The 20,530-nt window shown below is 40.4% G+C and overlaps 2 protein-coding genes across 5 annotated transcripts in view; one reads left to right on the plus strand and one right to left on the minus strand.

Moving 5' to 3' along the window:
* The first annotated feature begins 5,654 nt into the window (after positions 1-5,654).
* On the plus strand, positions 5,655-7,796 carry LOC149095847 (uncharacterized). Its single transcript, XM_089281455.1, has 2 exons — positions 5,655-5,685; positions 7,336-7,796. The coding sequence occupies exons 1-2, from the start codon at positions 5,655-5,657 to the stop codon at positions 7,794-7,796; spliced, it is 492 nt and encodes a 163-aa protein (XP_089137581.1).
* A 1,217-nt stretch (positions 7,797-9,013) lies between these two features.
* LOC149095848 (proprotein convertase subtilisin/kexin type 4-like) overlaps positions 9,014-20,530 on the minus strand; it is a 44,570-nt gene continuing 33,053 nt past the window's right edge. For 2 of the 4 annotated variants that reach the window (XM_089281695.1, XM_089281692.1), the window contains 2 exons: positions 20,376-20,486; positions 9,014-9,301 (listed from right to left, as the gene is read on the minus strand). In XM_089281695.1, the coding sequence (XP_089137821.1) occupies positions 9,210-9,301; positions 20,376-20,486 (203 nt within the window). In that variant the 3' untranslated portion in view covers positions 9,014-9,209. Of the gene's footprint in view, positions 9,302-13,608; positions 13,875-20,375; positions 20,487-20,530 lie in introns of those variants that run through there. The other 2 variants (XM_089281693.1, XM_089281696.1) reach the window with 2 other exon arrangements.

The raw sequence follows: 20,530 nt of genomic DNA on the forward strand, positions 1-20,530 counted from the left end.
TGAGCTTTAAAAATTTGATTGTCTATTCCTGCTGCACTTACAAAAGTTCGTAGCCAACGCCCCAAAGTTGTGGAAGTGAAGTCCTGCGGGGCGTTTAAATGAAATGAAAAAAAAAAAACTTACCAGGAAGAGAAGACGAGATAACCGCACAAACTCATAGGTTGTTTACCATTTACCCAAAAATTCCGGAAATTTCGGATTGAATGTAAATGGAAAGCTTAATTTTGTCTCTCCGCAGGGAAATTTTCTCGGGAAAACGGGATTTTTTGGAAGGTAGACCAAAATTCCCAAACGGAAGTTTCGAATGGAAAATGAGCGTTTCATTTGCTTGTTTTTACTAGTTCAAGGCCTTTTGGCTTGGATTGCCTTTGATCGCGAGGCTATTGAGCTCATCAATGATGAAAGATGGTTTCACAAATGCTTCAGTGCGGAGCATGTGATCTGCTTACGCCTGGTATGTCTCTCTTTCATCTCATAAGTATGTTGGTGATCCCTCGACCCACCACGGTGAGTAATCGGAGTAATATACCGTTATACGCTTTCTGGGGGTAGTTCCTCATGTGGAAAACCACACACATTAGGAAGCTTTACTTTTCGCGGGCGTATGGTGTTGTGGACCAGCAATGTTTCCGTATGTGCTTAGTGAAGTAGAATACAAACAGACACCAAAAAGCAGTGCCGCAGTAAATGAATATCCCCGTTGTTCATCTTATCGGAGCTTGTACGCTGAATTTAAATTTTTTGCAGCCTACAATAATTTAACTCCAAGAAATGGTGTGAATACTGAATGATGAATTCTTTTGTAACATGTTTATTTTTACTTATGGTTTTGATATGCCAATGGAAATAATATTCTGCACGATTTATTGACCCGTCTCCACTCTTGTAGTTCTCGAGGAAACTAGGAGACGTAGGGCGAAGGAAAAACACACACTTTAATTACACGAGCACGATGTAGCAAAAAGTCACAAGTTGCATTATGAATAGTGCTTATATATATTGGGGGCCTGGGAACTAACAAGCGACCGCAGACCGGAAGCCGAGGCAGGTTTCTAAGCGATACTACGACATCCCCCTTTTCTTAAGGGAAAAAAAACTGATCACAACAACTCTACGCTTAGAAATGAAAGCAAATGCGAAGATGCACGTACACACTGCATGCTTATAAGTTCAGGTTATCTGGAGCCTTGATTCTTCCACTGGATCTACAAAGTGGCTGTACAGGAGAAGGATCCGCAGTTGAGCTTGGCGATACAGACTCGGGTGGCTCCGCAGAGGAGCAGGCAGCGCTTACAGGGGATACGGGGGCACTACTGGTACTACGTTCTTCGCGATCCGCTGCACACGAGATGGAGTCGGCAACTGGAACATCGTCAGGGACTTCATCGCTTCGGAACTGAAAAGACGCTCCAGTAGCACGAAGATGACGACGGTTTTTCTGAAGTGTTCCACGTTTCTCAGTGGCTACCAGGTATGAACGTGGGGTATCTGCCACATATTGGACAATGCCTGGCGTCCAGGTACCGCTAGCTGGATTTAAGACTCGAATGCAATCTCCTGTGAACAGCGAACGAAGTGACTGTCGGCCTGTTTTATCATATCGCACCTTCTGCTTCTCTTGTCTGAGTTGACGTTTAATGTTGATGTCTCCACCTGCAGAGAACGAGGGCTTTAACACAGCTGGTAGATTTTTCTGATATACTCGGCCATTCAGAAGCTCTGCAGGTGAAGGTAGATCACGACTGAGGGGGGTACTACGGAGACAAAGCATAGCCAAATGAGGATCCTGGCCAGATTCCTTGCACTTGTGCAAAAGATCCTTCGCAGTCTGCACTGTCCTCTCACTAAAACCATTGGACTGAGGATACAGGGAACTGGATGTGACATGAGTAAATCCATAGCTACGACTGAACTCCTGGAAGGCGGCAGGTGTATACTGTGAGCCATTGTTTGTTACTAGTTTACTCCGAATCCCATGTTCCTCGAAGACAGGTGTGCAATGACTGCAGATGACTGGATGCTAGTGAGCTTTTTTTTACCACAGGAAACTTACTATAGTAGTCAACGACTAACAGGTAGTTGGCATTGCTCCATTAGAATATATCATATACCATGGCTTCTGCGGTGCATCATGAGGCAGCAAAGGTTCCTTGACATTCAACTTCTGGTGACGCTGGGGGGAGGGGGGGGGGGCAGCTCTTAACCAGCTCTTCAATATCCTGGTTGATTTTTGCCCAAGATACTGATCCCTTTGCCCTGAGCTTGCATTTCTCAGCACCCTGATGGGCATAATGTAGCTTTTTCAGGACATCAGGTTGAAGAGACTCAGGGATGACAATACGCGTGTCCTTCAGGATCAGGTCATCAGCTACGGTAAGCTCATCACAATACTTCCAGTGAGCATGAAGATAGGCGGGGCAGTTAGATCTCTTTTCAGGCCATCCATGGATAATGATTTCACGCAGGACTTATAAGGTTGTATCCTTATCAGTTTCTTCTCTCATCTGGGACAATCTCGTTGGGCTTGCATTAAGATTAAGATGGACCTCGTGTACAGAAACATCAAGCCCTTCTACAGCTTCACCATAACAAGAGCTGATTCTTGAAAGAGCGTCAGCGACAGGTATGTCCTTTCCGGGGACATATTTGATTTGTGCGTCGTACTTCTGTATGCGCAGGATCATCCTAGCGATGCGGGCTGGTGCACTTGACAGATGCTTTCTGAAGATAGCTTCTAGCGACTTGTGGTCGGATTCCAAAACAACGGGCCGGCCATAGGCATAATAATGGAACTTCTCCAAGCCAAACAGGACAGCTAACATTTCCATCCCAATGTTGGAGTAACGACTCTCCGTTGAGGTCAACAACTTGCTAGCGAACTCCACTGAACCATAAGCTTGTAGGAGAACAGCACCTAAACCCCTCTCTGAGGCATCCACCTGAATGGTTACAGGTTAGGTACTGTCAAAGTACTGCAACGAGGTAGGGGTCACGATTGCCTTCTTGATGCGGTCTGAGGCAGACTGATGCTCAGGACTCCAGACAAATTCACTTGTTTTCTTGGTGAGTGCCCAGAGACTAGCTGCTACGGATGGCAAGTTAGGAATGAAACGACTCAGGAACTGGACCATCCCAAGGAATGTTTGTAGATCTGCAAGGCTGGTCGAGGGGTCCATAGACAGTATGGAGTCGATCTTCCGTAGATCAGGCTGAGACCTTCAGCACCTATGACATGGTCAAAAAAGAGAATTGGATTGCACCTGAATTTACATTTGTCCAGGTTCAAGCGAAGAACAGTCTCACGAGCACACCGAAGAACAGCACGAAGGTTTTCATCATGATCGCTAAAATCACTGCTGTAGCCATACACAACAATGTCAGGCGCAACTCCAGTGACACATGGTAGGTCACCAAAGGTTTCGTCCACTTTCCTTTGGAAAATGTCTTGGGCACAAACTAGGCCGAAAGGCAGACGTAAAAATCTGTATCTTCCAAACGGCGAATTAAAGGTAGTCAACAGCGAGCTCTCCTGGGTAAGCTTGATATTCCAGTAACCGCTGCGTGCATCGAAGCCGTACACAAGGACAAAAAATTATTTAAGTCTTCTTAAACATGGATTAATCATGTCTTAAACTCAAGTTTAGTCGGTTTAAGTTGATGTTTAAGACACTTAAACCTACCGTTTTAATGTTCTATTAATGATGGCAATTAAACTTGTCTGAAACTCATTTTTAAGTGCTGCTTAATTGATGTACACAGAATTTCCTCAATTCAGTCTGTTCTTCGTTGTCATGTTTATGGAAATTCTGGCTCAGAATTTGCCAGTTAATAGTAATGATACTATTGGATAATAATTTGTTGTAATCAGCTCAGTTGTTTTCATGATTACAATTGTTTTTATAAAACACCAACCCAGTTCTTTACTGAAATACCACCCATGTATGTACGCAATAACAGTTTTTTCCTTTTCAGGTGTCCTTTATTCACAGCATATGATCTGATGATTAAATTCCAAATGTGATAAATAATACTATGTCAAATACCATGTTTATGTAACTTTTACATAACAAAATTCTCCTATCTTCTAACCATTGATCACATGTTACTAAAAATAATCAGCGATATTTGCCTTCTTGAATAGAATGAAAGCATACTTCTTGTAGGCTTAAATTAACAGAAATAGTCATAATTTTCTACATAATAAAATGCCCAAACACACTCAGATCAAAGAGTGCAATGTCTGTAGTGTTAACCTCTATGGGCTGGGCTTACACCTGAGGGTAGGGGCCATTACTGACTTATTAGAAGTTTATGTTTTCACTCTCCCCTTCAATAATTGAAACTGAATTTGTCTATGATTAAAATATAAACTAAAGTAGGTGATAGTAATTCTAGTAATATATTATTCTTAAGGGGTAACCCGAAAACACTGGCCCCCGGTCCGCGGACCCCCACTACGGACCGGGTCCGCGCACTACCCTACGGACTACCCCACAAAATATAATAAAATTAATAAATGAAATATTTCATTTACGGGTTGTCTAATAGATTACTCGTGACGGCGAAATTCCGAACGTTACATTGTACAAATGTAACAGACCTGGGTTCAGGCTCGGGTGCAATTTAAATCACTACACATTGCTATTTCCTTCGCTGTGGCCATAAAATATACGAAAGACGCGTTCGGGGAAGCCTCCGGGAAGCCTCGAAATTTGTGCTCTTTTCCCTCTGCCATTTTGTTTAGCCCATTTTCCCGTGGGTTCGTGAACTCGTTCCAGGCTTCACAATTTGCTCAGCGGAATAACAGATACAAACAACAATTAACGGCCTAAAAATATATCTTCCATAGCCTGATTAAGCCACGAATGGAAGGTAGGAACTTTCCTTCTTACCATCGTCATGTCCTTATGCTGAAAACAGCTTTTAGGCGTTTTTTTGGAGAGGGGTGGGGGGTTGGGGTGTTAAAAACCCGAGTCTGTTACATTTGCACAGTGCAACCACTCGAAAAATCACCGACACAAGTCTGAATCTATTTGACAACCCATAAGTGAAATCTTTATTTATTATTTTTTACACTATTTTAGGGTGGTCCGTAGAGGGGGTCCGTAGGGGTAGTCCATGGACCGGTCCGTAGGGTAGTCCGCGGACCGGGGGTCAGTGTTTTCGGGTTACCCATTCTTAAGTGCTCAGTGTGAGAATGGCTTGAGGCTTTGATATGCCTTGGGTTTCTTTTTAGTACTCAAGGCACAAGCACTTAGGCAAAGTCAAATGAAGTTGAAACACAAAATTCGACTCTCCAATTAATAAGCAAGCTAACACTTCCCTGTTTCACAAAGTGAAATAAAACTTTGAATATCTCACTGTCACAATTTTATTTTGCAAGCAAAGCGAGCAGAAGTTATTCAAATGATGATCCGGGGTAGCCAGTGCCTGTAACCTTGCATTTTGTAGGGGAGGGAAGGGTACACTGATAATATCACGGTTGACTCCTTAATTCTGCATGAAATTTCAGTGTTTACTTATGATCACATGTGAAATTTTAAAATTGCCATGGCAATGTTTGGCGTGAAACTTTTTAATACTATACTACCTGACATGCTACCAGAACGCCTAGGTTTTGCCATTGCCCTTGCATGCGGAGTTAGATTATTACGATGGGCTTTGTCCAGCTTTGCTTTGATGCTGGTGAGACGTGTCCTCTCCCAAGAAAACTTTCTCTTGGCATAACCAACAAGTTTCCTCTTCTTCTCTCATGTGATGTTGTCTTCTTGGTCCTCATATTCAGACCCCTTACTGCTCATACAGCCCATGTACAGGATCTCCATTGTTAACTGCTTCTCTCTGGGTGACATGGTTTCTTTATAAATTCAAAGCTGGAGCAACGTCTACCCATTTTCTAATGAAATAAAAAAATTGTTACTAAGATGTACAATAATTGCAAAAATGTAGTGGTGTATGAAATTAAATGTGTCATACACCAGTGTTCTTAGCGACGCATACAAGGGAGTTGACCCAGTCAGTAGGCTCAGTAACCTTTGCTAAGATTTCTTGCTCAACCAATGAGTCAAGTCCTTCTTCAGGGGCTCCCTGAGGGCCTCTGGAACTCTTCGTAAAGGGTGCACAACTCGGGGAACGGCAGGATCAACTGTTATGTGATATTCGCCCTGAAAGCAATCAACACCTTCAAAGCAATCTTTGAACTGTTTGAGCACCTGCTCTTCAGCAACTGGGTCGCAGATAGGTCAAGGTGGGAGTGCTTGGTTTGGAAGCCCCTTCTTGGTTTGTGATGCTGAAATTCTTGGCTACCATGTTCAAATCTGTACATGTTGGTAGGCCTAATATGGTTGGACCATCAACATCAACAACGTGAAATGGGTATGATCACCACTCCTGACACCATGTTGTAGTTCTCGAGTAAACTAGGAGGCGTACGGCGAAGGAAAAACACACGCTTAAATCACACGAGTACGATGTAGGAAGAAGTCACAAGTTACATTATGAATACTGCTTATATATATATATATATCGGGGGCCCGGGACTAACAAGCGACCGCAGAGAGGAAGTTAAGACAGGTTTCTAAGCGATACTACGACATCCACCAACTGAAACTTGTTCAACTGTGTGTTTTAGCAGGACAGATACCCCAAGCTCCATCATCAGTGACAGTAGTGAATCAAGTGCTAGTGTTGTGCAACATGATGGAACTAGTTCATACTTAACAATTAGATTATTCGCTCTCGATTTCTATGAGTAGTAGTTGATGAGGCCGAAGGCCAAATTGACTATCACCTCATAGAAATCGAGAGCGAATAATCTAGTTGTTTTTAGTAGAATTGTTACTAAAATTTAGTTCAAATAACGATTTCCAATTATTTCTTGAGATATTGTTAAACTTTGCGCCTGAAAAAGATCGCTCGGATTGAATTTTCATTTAAAATTGAAGTTGTGTACCCACGCGCGTCAGTTTTTTTAATAATTTCAACTTTTTTAAAAGTCAAGAAACCGTAAAAGTCCTTCGTTTAGACTTCTCAGGAATTTAATTATCCATTTGCGTCAAAATTTTCCTCCAAACCTTTGGAAAAACGAAAAAAAAAGGTCGCCTTTTCCTAGACGACCTCCAGCCACTGCACACTAATGGCTGATAGTGTTCAATGGCTCAGCCAACCAGATTACAGCATTTGCATTAGTATACTAGTAGAATTCTACTAATAAAACTTAGTGAGACAGGAAGAGGCACATGTGAAACTGTTCATTGTACTGTGGAAACAGTTTAAGGATTAATAACTGAATTAAAAAAGTCAAAAAAGGACATTTTGCATTTGAATTCAACAAAGAGTCAAAGGGAAAGGTGACAGGGGATCAGTGCCTCAGAAAATGGGGAAAGCTTGTCTCGCATCATAAGGTGGTGGAAAATCATAACAACAAGCCAGGAAACGAGCGGAAAGCTAGGACATTCTCTGAGTGCTTCGAAAAAGATGTCACTGTCAACCCAACCTATACAGTAGAGAGCTCAGCCCAGAAATTGGGGTTACTTTCCTCTAGCAGAGACTGTGATGATCTGCAGCTGGATAAAGATGAAGATGAAGATGACACAGATGAACCAGAGAAAGTGCCACATGATCGAAAGAAGAGAGTAAGATGCCGCAAACGGCCAGGAAGCCGCTCATCAGCAGCAGACATGCTCAACTTTTTAAAAGACTATGCTGAAAAAAGAAAAAAAGTTGAGGAAGAAAAACTGAAGCTGGCTAGGGAGATAAATGAAGAGATGAAGGGCTTTTTCAACAGGTTCTTTTAATATATGGGGAAAAAAGTGAGTCTATGTCAAATCGTGACAGATACATGGATTGTTTGAATCAGCTCCCGTTTTCACAATAGTTACCTTTGTAAGCTAGAAGTAAACCCTTGGATAGAATTATTTGAATCTGTTGAACTGAATCATCAATTGAATAATCATCATGCTTAGAATGTTTCGTTTCAACAAGCAGTATACCCATGTTGAGTTTTATGGATGTTGGTTGTAATCCAAATTGTTCTAAAAGTGCTCAAGCCAGCTATAGAAAAATCTTTAAAAAAATGTTGTTCTTTGTGGGTGATGAAACACATTTTCGACAACATTGTTGTGTAGTCATTTAGGACATATTACCTTTACCGAGACAGAGAAATACTCTCTCTCGTGTCACATATGTAATCTACTTTATTCATCATTATCATTCCCTTTATTCCGTACAATTCTACTTTCACGCAGAACCAGTACTTTTACAGTAACGAGTGATCGGCATAATAGCATAACGATGTTGCTATGGTAATCAATACGCTACAAATATCTTTTTTTGTCATGCTTGGTTTGCTTTGTTGACAATTTCACAACTTTAAATTTGATAAATAAAAGCTTTTTTGTCTGAAAAATGTTGAAACGTAAGATTACCTAAACAATGTAGACTGCACAGGGTCAGATCCATGACTTAAGGTGGCTGAACAACAGCGTGTTATTTTGAGAAGGAATAACATGTGGAACAGGTCAGGAACAAATATGTCATTACTTTATCAGTGCCATTTTCTTTTTTTTAGCAATCTTTGTACCCATGCTGCCTGGCACCAGAAATGAAGACTGAGGAGCATGCGCAAAAAACTGTGTTCAGCCACCTTAAAGCAAGGTGGGTCATCATTCAGTGTTAGTCAATGGGGGAGGGGGGCATACTCTTCATCTTGAATTTGCCCCCTACAAGACACAAGAATCGCAGATTGCATGTACATGTATGCACTAGAAAACAACGAGGCAGTGCATTTTATAAGGAAAAACAAAACTTTTTCATCTTTTAATCTCATTTATTGAGAACCAAATTGCCATCAATAGCTGGGATTAAAACCGTTCTTACACCCCCAATAGCAATCCTTCCATAAACAACAATATTCATTAATTGAACTCTTTTAGCTTCTGCTACTCGTAGGCCATCTCGACCCCCTGGTGTAGAATCATTATTGGCATCACTTCCATGAGTACCATCATCATCATCATCATCATCATCATCATCATCGTCGTCGTCGTCAGTATTATCAAGAAAATAGCCCGCATCAAAATCATCCTTGAGAAGGCAGTAATTGTGCAAAACACATGAGGCTAAAATTAAATGAACCATCAGTTCTACATCTATATGATTTAGCAATCCCAACTTTCGCCAGCGCCCTTTTTAGAGGTGAATTGATCGTTCTACCACAGATCGCAAAGATGACAGTGTTTGGTTGAACTTCCGTTGTCTTGGAGTGAAGTGCCCGTTATCCCTAAAAGGGCTGATAAGCCACCTGAAAAGAAAAAGGTGTCTGTCTTTATATCGGACCATTTAGTTACCTTATAAGATCCAAATGAATCCATGAGAGCTAATTATTCATGTTGAATCATAGTTCTGTATTTTGATAAAATTTTATTTATTTTTTGGCGTGTAAGTTACATTGCATTCAACACTGTTGTTATGTGAAAACATTCAAGAAATCTCTCTAAGGTGTTTTCTGAGCTGGGAAAACAAAATACGGCACTGTTTCCAATGATCTGAAGGCCACAAGCCAAAAAAAAAAAAAAAAAAACACTAATACTGAAATCGCAGCTGCAAAACATCACTGTGTTACTGTGAAGTATATATGAAATAATTTATATTTGAACTGCGGTTGTAGATTAAGGTGAAGAATGATCATCGCAGTAAATTTTCTAATTTAAGCAATTGGAAAGAAGAAGCCTGAGAAAATCAGGGCTTCAACGGGATTCCAACCCGTGACCTCCGCGATACCGGTGCGATGCTCTACCAACTGAGCTATTAAGTCACACGTTGGGAGCGAGGTCAATTAATTGAGTTCATAGCTTCTCGTGAGGAGTGAAATGATGTGAAGTATACATGAAATAATTCATATTTGAACTGCAGTTGTAGATGAAAGTGAAGAATGATCATCGCAGTAAATATTCCAATTTAAGCAACTGGAAAGAAGAAGCCTGAAAAAATCAGGGCTTCAACGGGATTCGAACACGGAAAATTTACTGCGATGATCATTCTTCACTTTCATCTACAACTGCAGTTCAAATATGAATTATTTCATATATCCTTCACATCATTTCACTCCTCACGGGAAGCTATGAACTCAATTAATTGACCTCGCTCCCAATGTGTGGCTTCATAGCTCAGTTGGTAGAGCATCGCACCGGTATCGCGGAGGTCACGGGTTCGAATCCCGTTGAAGCCCTGATTTTCTCAGGCTTCTTCTTTCCAATTGCTTAAATTGGAAAATTTACTGCGATGATCATTCTTCACTTTCATCACTGTGTTACTGTTAACAAATAAATTCTCTTTACTTATTTCTTACATAATTATCCCACTAGTAGAAGGGAGGAATTCTTTGAATATCAATTCAACACAATTCACTTTGATGATTATTGTGTGGCCTCTATTAAGCCATAGTAGGGCAGGTGTTTAGAGAGGGTTCTTTGTCAAAATTAGGAGTTTTGATAGAAAGGATTTTGCTCAGACCGCCACTCCTCCGTGCATTATTTTGTTCATCCTTTTCCATTGTCTACACTTCTCCTCACTCCACACAGGTTGTACGTTCAGTTACTTCTAGTTACTTTTAAGCATCCGTTTGTTTGTTTATGTTCCAATTTTCTAGCCAGAATTTTAGAAATGGTAGTTAAATGTAATCGCTCCTACGTACACTGCGTGCCATTTATTTACCACAACTGCTACTAATCTCGCAATCTGATTGGCTAATTTGCCGTTGTCGATAAGAATCTAGACAACGCTGCTCGCGTCAATGTGTCACGCAATGACTTTTTCACCTCGCGCTCTTGCAAAAACATTTTCTTTTTTTTTATTAGTTGATATTGATTTATTAGTTGATGTGGTTTAGCGTTGTCTGTACTCTTATCGACAACGATACGCGTCATCACAGTAGTCAAAATTTGTTGTGGACTCACTCAGCTGCGCCCCGTGAGTCCACAACATTTTGGCCACTGTGATGACGCGTACTCGTTGTCGATAAGAGTACAGAAAACGCTAAACCACATTCAATTTGCTAATTTGGTGATCAAAGTATATACAAGCTATTTTTCTGTTTTTCGTCGCGGTGTTTCTAAAAGAGATAGAAACATGTTCTCCGTGTTTCTTTCGAGTTTTAGTATAAATCTACTAGCATTCTATCACGAATGCCGTTCTCTGATTGGCTACGCTACTCACTATCTACTCTGTGATAGATAGTGAGTAGCGTAGCAGTGCGCGCTTGTTAACAAAATGACGGCCGCTTCTTGGCGTTTTCGAAGTGTCTGTGAAGCGGATTTAGATAAAGGTTTGGAGGAGTAGTAGATTTGTACTAAAACAATTAGATTATTTGCTCTCGATTTCTATGCGTGATAGTTGACTCGGGCTGCGCCCTTATTAACTATCACGCGATAGAAATCTCGAGCTCATAATCTAGTTGTTTAATAGAAACACTTGTGAAAGTGTGGGAGGATTCGAAAAAACTGTGGATTTCTCGTTCTCCCAAACTTGCACTCGCTTGTGTTTCTATTTAACAAATAGATTCCATGTTGCCGTACGTCTGTTCAGTAATAGATCACAGATGACGTCAAACTGTGGTAAGAACAAAAAAGTGGCATACGAGGCGATAGCCGAGTGTGTCACTGATGTTCTTACCACATTTTGACGTCTTCTGTGATCTATTACTGAATCTATAACTGTGATCTATAACTGAATAAGTCAAGTCAGTTTTTGTCATCAGAGCAGCCCTGTGAGCCGAAAAGCTTGGATGTTGCCTCGAATATTGCAGGAGTTGAAAAACTACGCTCGGAAAACTTGGGGTTGCGGTCAACCTGGAGGCCATTCGATTCGAGTTTTGAATGAAAGAAGCGTTAGTGATGGTGGAAATTTGTGTCCTCTGTGGTTGGTGATTCTCAAATCAGTTTGAAATAGTGTCGAGACACCTTTTAGCTCCGATACAGTTGGCCGTGAGCTGTAGTGAGCTATACTTTGCTCGCTGCTGTGCTCTGAAACGGACTGGAACATTCGCATCGGAAAGCAAGATTATGTGTTTATTTTCAATGATTTTAAGAAGTGGTTTTAATGTTTCATTCCAGACAATCACTGTATCAACAATTATTTTGAGACTGAGAAAAGTTCAATGTTTTAAATAAATTAATCTCATAAACATTTTGTTCATTGGGTTTGTTAAATTCGAGAAAAAGCAATGGTTCTCGGCTTACCAAGACCAATTTTGTGCTTGGTTTAGTCTCGCTCGACTGCCGACTGAGACTGCTCGAGTATTTTTCTGAGTCATTTTCTAAAATAGAAATGGCTTTATCTTTCTTCTTCCTGCTAGACTATGCTTCTGGTACCTGTTCAGTGCCTGGACAAGACTTTCTTGTACCTTATCTTTTGCCCAGTCATGTAAAATATTATCTAAATTCTCAAAACTTTCCGTCATTTTAAAACACAGGGGGAAAAAATTTGAAATGATAACGTCAATCGTGCGTCTGTCCTCTAATAGATCATAGGCGAGAACCAATCAAAATGCGAGAATAACTTGGGTTATTATATAAAACTCGATAGAAACATGGTACATATTTTCTATTTCTTAAATAATTAGCGCGTGTAAAAATCCCACAGAAACCGGTCCATTTGTTTTTCAGAAACATGGGCTTGACTATGAACTGGTGTAGGGAGTTATTTTACTTTCTATCAATAATTGACACTAAATTTATTTCATTGGGCGGAAATCAAAAATAAATAAATAAATAAATAAATAAATAACAGTCACTGATTTTTTTTTTTTTTAAACGTGGCCTGGCCCTCAATGAAATCAATTAATATTTAACGTAATTTCTATCTGCTTTTCAAATTAACTGAAACAAATTTAAGGCCTGGGGCAAACGTCGAATCTTAGTGGAACTTAATTCGTCGAACCTATTAATTTTGAAATAGGTGGATGAATGGTGCGACGTTTGCCGAAATTAAATTCGACTCAGATTAGGCGGTCTTAGGCCAGGGCAAACGTCGAATCGCTGACGTTTGCCCTAAGCCTGGACCAGACGAAATTTGCTTTCCTAAGATTCTCCGAAAGCATGCTAAAATCTGCCGAGCTTTACGTTCACCACGGCCATGGTGAGTCACAATCCAATCAGAGCACGCTCAAAGTTGAACAGTATTGTTACTGAACACTTTGATCGAGCCACCTCAATTCCTGACGTAAAACACGCCCATATGATGCCGATTAGTTTTGACCATTGGACAAGAAATTACGAAGTATTAAGGGTCGTAGGCGTCGGTTTAGGCAGCATGTGAATTTCACGGCGAGGCAGATGAGATTAGGGGCTCTTTGAGAAAATTACGAAATTACAACTGTCGTACTCGGAGATCTTTTGGTTCTTATTGTATTTGTTCGTTTGTATATTCTACCAGTTATAAGCATGAACAAAATGTAATGTCTGGAAACTATGAACTGAACAGGCCAATGTGAATTGCGGTGTCACTGGAAAAACAAAGTTTAGTTATGCCAAACCAAACTCGGGCTCAGTGGTCGACAGACACGCGCATGCGAAGGCTCACCTAACACACAGTGACACGTAAAGACGTACACACAATCGATTATACTTTATTTGATAAGTTCTAGTCATTAAAAATAATCGAAAAAAATCAAGATTTTGTTTTAACTGAAATTTATAATAGCCAACTTCGTTTCCAGAGCTTTTTTCTTGAAATTAAAAGTGGCAAAAACCCCTGGGAACGATGTTAGCTAGCGCTAGGAAACCATAGGTCGTCTTGCACATTTTCTGGATTGAAGAATTGGGACAGGGTCCGTTGTAAAAGTAGAACTGGTACAAGCTGTCCGGAGCCGTATCAAGCTAAAAGAATCAAAGGAAACATTGACGTTTAGTAATTAATGCCAGACTAAAATAAGGTATTCTTAATAATGGCTATATAGAGTGATGGAATGCCATTCCATCTCTACGCAGACATGAAGCACTTGTGTATATGTTCTTTAGGTGGCTCACAGCGGTTTACAGCTTTTTTTAGGCAGTCCTCTTTGAGGAGTCAATACTACCACTCCTTTTCCGTTAATGCAGTGGTATGAAAACAAACTTGCCTCAATCGTTGGTGAACACGTTATGTTCATTTTGTGACCCAAAGGTTACCAGAGCAACCGCAAAAACATTCAGCCGAGCTTTAATTGCACGCTCAATTATAACTCAAAACAGAGTCCTTTGAATCGACTTATGACTTTCATTTTTTTTTCTCTTTTGCTTAATTCGTTCAGTTCATATGTATATATGTCACACTATTCAGACTGGGGCTACTACGACAACCAATCAAATTACCGGTTGAAAGGTAAATCGTGTGTGTCAAGACCTGTAAATTAAGATTCTATCCCAATTTTAGAACGGTCATCTTTGTTTTTCTACAAACAGGAGCAGGTATTCTTGTATTGGCCTTATACCGACTTTTCCGATGCTGTGTTTACTGTGGTTAAGCCCGGGACCAAAACATTAGTAAGTCACGCCCGCTCGACGGCAAAGAGGTTTCATGGACAGGAACGGTTGTTTCAGTGCCGAATGCACTATTTGGATGGCGAAGGGGTTTTCGCACATGATGGTATACAGGAAATTAATATATAGATTTAGGCCAGCCTAAAAGCGTAGCTCCTGTTGCGGGTTGTTCAGAGCCCAACAAGCTAACCCAGGAAAAGGTAGAATTTTGATTTGAGTTTTCAACTTTGCAGCGAGGTTTTCTGTATATTGTTTGGCCTTCTGTTCTGAGTTTTAAGAGTGCCTGCCTGTAAAAATCAGACAAATTCTTAATTTCGCGGCAAGGGTCGAAAATTCGATTTCGCTCATATTCCTATGGTAGACAGGCTAGGGCTCGAGAAAAACTACTGGATAGTTTTTTTTTGGCAAAATATCCTTTTATTTCAAAGAAATATGCAAATTACCAAATTCCGTTAAAATCGTCCTTTGACGCACCATTTTATTAAACAAGTTTGAGAGCCTCGCATACAAAACCACATCATTCTTCCGTCTTTAAAACACTCAAATATTTTTGTGATGTGTACTGGGTTAATTTTAGGGAATGCTTCGTTGTGTTTTTGGGTGCAAAATAATTAAATTTCGAAGACATGTATTTCATTCACTTCAAAGTACTTCATAAAAATAATCGATTTTCACCATGCGCGAAACCTTCAAATGGATTAAGCTTCTGGTGGTTGAATCGCAGAACGATGGTCTACAGATTCCTGTAAAAATTTCTTTGGGCAAATGATTGTGAGCGGCGCAAGAGCTTTTCAAAGTACGTTAAAAATGCAGATATTTGACCATCCGTCGTCAAATTTCAATTTACGGGTCAGACATATGTTTTAACACGCGCCACATGTCTTGAGCTATATTAAGTTGAAATAGACACAGAGCTGATAATTTCGAAATGTTTTAATCTTATTTGCTGTAAAAGGCAGGTCCAAAAGCCGATTTGACGTGTTTCTGTCACCATTCGTCGCACACAAAGCAGAAGTTTGCTTTTGTTTACACAACGTCCGATGTACATCGCCAACTGTCAACTTATTTAACGGTCGAATACCGCGAATCTATGACCCTCTTTCGACACATATGATCACCACTGCATCTAAGTCAAAAACGGCCGAGTGATTTGTACATAGTTGCTTGCTTTGCACTACACCAAAATATTACGTTTGATCATCGTTTGATCTATCGCTGCTTGAATCCTTACTTGCAGCGTTCCTTGTTTGTTCGTCACGCAATGCTGTCATCCCATTTGAGGGGGTAGGGGTAGGACAATTTCTATCCTAATACGTAAGGCTCCGTAAGGCTTAGAACCACAGGGAGCACACAATCTTGTTGAGTAGGAAAAGATTAAATTAAGCAATGAAAAGAATGAATAGTTAACCGTTTCCCGTGTTGTCATCTTTTACTAGACCACCGCTACCTACACGCCCTGCGTGATACCGTAACGCTTAACTCGTATCTAGGTCTTTTCGCGGGGTTACAAATTTCTTAGTGAACAGGGAGTCAGTTCAAGACAATCATTATACACGTCATTCTCGGAGACCCAGGGGCAGTTAGTGGGAGCGGGGAAAAGTCTAAACCGGTGAGAAAAAAATTCTGGCGAAGACCCGTTTAGACTTTTTCTCTGCCCCCACTAACTGCCCCTGGGTCTCCTAGACTAACGTCTATCGTGATTGTCTTGAATTGAATCCATGTTTACTAAGAAATTTAGCTAAATTTATAACTCGATAGTGAAAAAATATTCAAGGTACACCAACCTCTATTAAGCGGCCAACCCCTCTTAAGCGGCCACCTCCCATTTCCCCGAGGGTAGCCCACTGTATTATATGTAAACCAAAAATAATTGCATAGCGCGAAAAGACCTAGGTACGAGTTTAGCGTTACTGTATCACGCAGGGCGTGTAGGTAGCGGTGGTCTAGTAAAAGATGACAACACGGGCAATGGTTAACTATTCATTCTTTTCATTGCTTAGTTTAATCTCTTCCTACTCAACAAGATTGTGAAATCGAATTTTCGACCCTTGCCGAGTTATTTTCCATATTTACGGACAGGGACTCTTAATAATCACCATATACACAAAACAAAGCAGCAAAAAACATTTGTGTCGAAGAAAAAGTTATAATTCGGTCAACTTTTAATCCTGGGTTAGCGTTAACCGCCTTCCGAACAATCCTGCCCTGTTTTCAACAAGTTATCCTTACATGAGCCCGCAATCCAATCGAAAACCAGTACTTAGTCAGCGGTCAACTTCAAAAAAACGCGTGACCTCGATGAGCTGTAAACTTGAGCCCGCGATATGGTCACATGATACTGGTCAGCGGATACCTTGTTTTGACAGATGTCAATTGATCATAACATGGATGTCCAATATCAAAGAAGTTCACGGTAAAGCAAGGGTGCTATCTCTGTCAACTTATTATTTGGAGTATGCCCGTCATGTTGCGCGACTCTGTCGCCGTCGCCGTCGTGCGTACGCGCCCACGAGCAATACCGCTAGCCATGATAATCATGAGAAAATCAACTCATGGGTTTCCTTTTCTTTCCTATATGAGTATGGGGCTCCGCTTGGTGGCCCTTCGGGCCGCCGGAGCTCCGCTATGATCTGAGCTCAGATAATGTTTGCATTACGTGTATCTCACGGACAAGAAGTATGTAAAAGTAGTTTACGCTCGAACAAGGTTTTGCACTTTGTAGATGCAAGATAAGTCTCTATCAAGTAGTGCTGATTACGTTTAATAATGTCTTCTCGTGGACCGTTTCTTTGGAATCGATACTCATTTGAAGTGTTTTTCTTTGCCAAAACCGAAGAAAATACGGACGACCAGTTGAGAATGAGAACGCTTTTGTTTTTCTTTTCTATTTGTTATTCTCAAACTCATTAATAATTCATGAAGTTTAAAGAAAGAAAAGCATGACCCTGCCGGTGTTTGAATATTTGATCTTAATTAGCATAGAGTTAACGATTTTATTTCTCAGTTTTCTTCTTACTTTTAGGTTCTATTGAGAAGATATATCACGCACTCGAGACAGTGTTTGATCAAATTTCCAAACACCTCGTGGTTCGTCCAAAATTCTCCGCTGCGCGTCGTATTTTCAACTCTGTTCTCGGTGTTTGGAAATGTGGTCAAACGCAGTCTTTCGTGTTTGATATATTACTTACAAATGGTAACTAGGCACTTCTGTTTTTCAGTGTTTGCGATTAAAACTGACGAATCAGTGAATCTTGTTCCCACGGTCAGAAACAAGCAAACAAGGTAGACGCTAATCTAGCGGCACGCCCAGAAACTTCAACTTAAGCCACGTCCACACTACGCCTGAGAATTTCAAAACGTAGATTTATTTTAGGGTTAGGCCTACCGTCCACACTAATCCGTCATGAAAACCGTAGCTTTTCGAAATCGCTCTTCTAACTAGAGGAATTTGCGCTTTATTGTGGACGGAAAACATTTTGAAAAAGAATGTTTTTAACAACGATGACGTCACGATAATCGTGATTTTCCTCAGACACAAATCCAAAATTTCCGCAGCCTAGTGTGTGGGCGGTAACATTTTTATGTTTTCAGAGTGGAACGACGTTTTCAAATTTCTCCACGTACTAGGAAGGGACTTTAATATAAACTTTTGTGTGTTCTGCGGGATTTTAATGTCTTACATTAATAGCGATTCTTAAATGAGGAATTTTTATCAGAGATTTTCTAAACTGCTTGACGTGTGGAATCTTTTCCAATATTTCTGCAGACTCCACGTCGGTAAGTTAAACCGCAGTTTAATTTGATTAGACTTTGAGGTGGCACAGTGATTCTTTTGTTTTGAAACAGACTCCTCGCGCAATTTTTCGCTTTGTGTGAAAAAGGTAGGAGGGTTTTCAGGGCCCCTTAAGTTTTCGAAAATATAAGGTGGCTCTGAGTTCTCACTCCTAAAAATTTTCTCTTTTGGCTTTGCAAAAAGTTGAGGCGTGTCTCGCTGATTACAATGCGATGATAAAAAAATGCGGAGGTTACCGGACTCATCTTCTTTTAAATTATAAGATCTTAAAGCAGAAACTAAGGGCCGTGTGCTTCTTACAGATTGTACCATTGCCACTGTAATTAATAATATCGAGAAAACGATCATCACTTCTTAATGAATGGGCATGATATAAATAATATGTACTTATTGACTGAGTGGGAGGGCCGGACGGGAAAATATTTGGCTCGAGGTCAGGACGTACGGACCGAGCGCGGCAAGGTCCGTACGTTCTGACCGAGAGCCAAATACTTTTCCGTCCGGCCCGACCTTACTCAGTCAATAAGCATTTTATCATATGACCATTTGTGTTGAAAATTTTGAAAATTCTGTTTGACAGAACCTAAATAGGACGCGATTACATAACATCAGACGGCCGCGCGCGGAACAACTACAATAAAAAACTTGTCACTTATTTCTTCGCGTCGAACAACAAACTCACAATTCATCGAAAAACACGACTCATTTCCTCATGTTAAGTCCACAATTACAATTCATGCTAAAAAGCCAACAGAAAGTTGATATAAAGCTGTCAACAATATGTCAAAACTATCAAAACCTTAGCGAGGGACAAAAGTTCGCTTCACGCTTCACTGAAATTGTTCACAAATCTTCTTCATCTGAGGACTCAAGAAAATGTCAGGGTCGTTTCAAGCTTTTTGTCGAACAAAAAAGACAAGCGAGTTTTATTTTCTGGATGAACTGTACGGTAATGAACTTGTGTTCGTACTCAGTTTTGTCTCTTCAAACAACACTGATGTAGAAACTGCAGAGCAATTTATCCTCCTGTACACAAGGTATGTTTGTCATTTCTCTGGTTTAACCAACTTCTCCCAGAAACTCTGGAAACTCGAGGAAAACATTTAACTGATTTAAGCTTATACGTACTTTGTTTTGTTCGCGTTGCTGGTTTTCTTGCTTTTGACCCACGATGAATTCTTTGATGCTTTCCACTGAAAGAAGTTTCGCCTCAAGACTGTTTGCTTATTCCAAAGGTTAATTATCGGACAGTTCATCCAGAAAAGTTGTTTTCTTGAACGCCTACAGGTTTGCTTGTTGTTGGCTTCTGAGAAAGTTGTTTGTGAGGAGTGTTGACTTTCTTTCAAAGCTTTCGGAGTAGTTCTGCATCGGACAGTTCGCCTGGATAGTAGAATTCACTCTCAGAATGTTAACTTTCATCACTCATCTTGAAGAGAACAAACTTTTGCAGCAAAAAAAATTGTTTTTGTCATTAACTCCCATCGATTTTGCTGTTCGCGTTTCTAGTAGGGCCGTACGCATTTCTAGTAGGGCCGTACGGGTTTTTCCGGCCCTATCACTTCGACGCGTACGGCCCTCATACGAGAACTTTTTTATTATGGTTTTCAGGGGAAATTGCGCGCGGGGCCGTACGGGTCATATGATAAGAACTCTTATCGTCTTAACTGAACAAGAATGGTAAAATAGATCCATAAAACTACAAATGCTGAAAAATACTGGAAAACTCTTTTCAGCCGCCTAAAGTCTACTAAGGTCGTCATGATAAGAGGAATTCTGAGATGATTGTTGAACTGTGTGTTAATGATAAACAGCAGGAGTCTGTTGCTAATTTGAAGAAGTCTGTTTCTAAAAGTAAGCAGATCTCATAAATTGAAGCAACGTAACCTTTAATGTTTGGAAATTAGTATCTTTGGCAATAATTAAAACTAGGATTTAGTAAATGAATGATTGATTGAATTGATGAATTGATTTATTGACTCACTGACTGACTGACTAATTAAATAGTCGACTGAGTGCCAGCAATTATAACACGGAACAAACAAAGGGAGCTTCAGTTAAACAATTACCTTGACAAACACCACAAGTCTTCCTACACATTTTCTTGACAGAAGGATTGGAGCAGTGACCGTTGTTAAAGTAGAATTGGCAATTGCTGCCACTATTCACGTCACTGCAAGCTGAAGTGAACGAGAAAGTGTTATCAGCGACATGTTGACTTAAA

The sequence above is a fragment of the Orbicella faveolata genome, unplaced genomic scaffold (assembly GCF_042242905.1).
Source record: "Orbicella faveolata isolate gen_17 unplaced genomic scaffold, um_ofav_v1 contig_48, whole genome shotgun sequence".
NCBI lineage: Eukaryota > Metazoa > Cnidaria > Anthozoa > Scleractinia > Merulinidae > Orbicella > Orbicella faveolata.

What these genes read in the sequence shown, in the direction of transcription:
- LOC149095847 (XM_089281455.1), top strand. Translation starts at nt 5,655, where the DNA reads ATGGGCTTTGTCCAGCTTTGCTTTGATGCTG. An exon ending in CCAGCTTTGCTTTGATGCTG is followed by an intron (nt 5,686 to 7,335) that starts GTGAGACGTGTC and finishes AATTCAACAAAG; the next exon opens with AGTCAAAGGGAAAGGTGACA.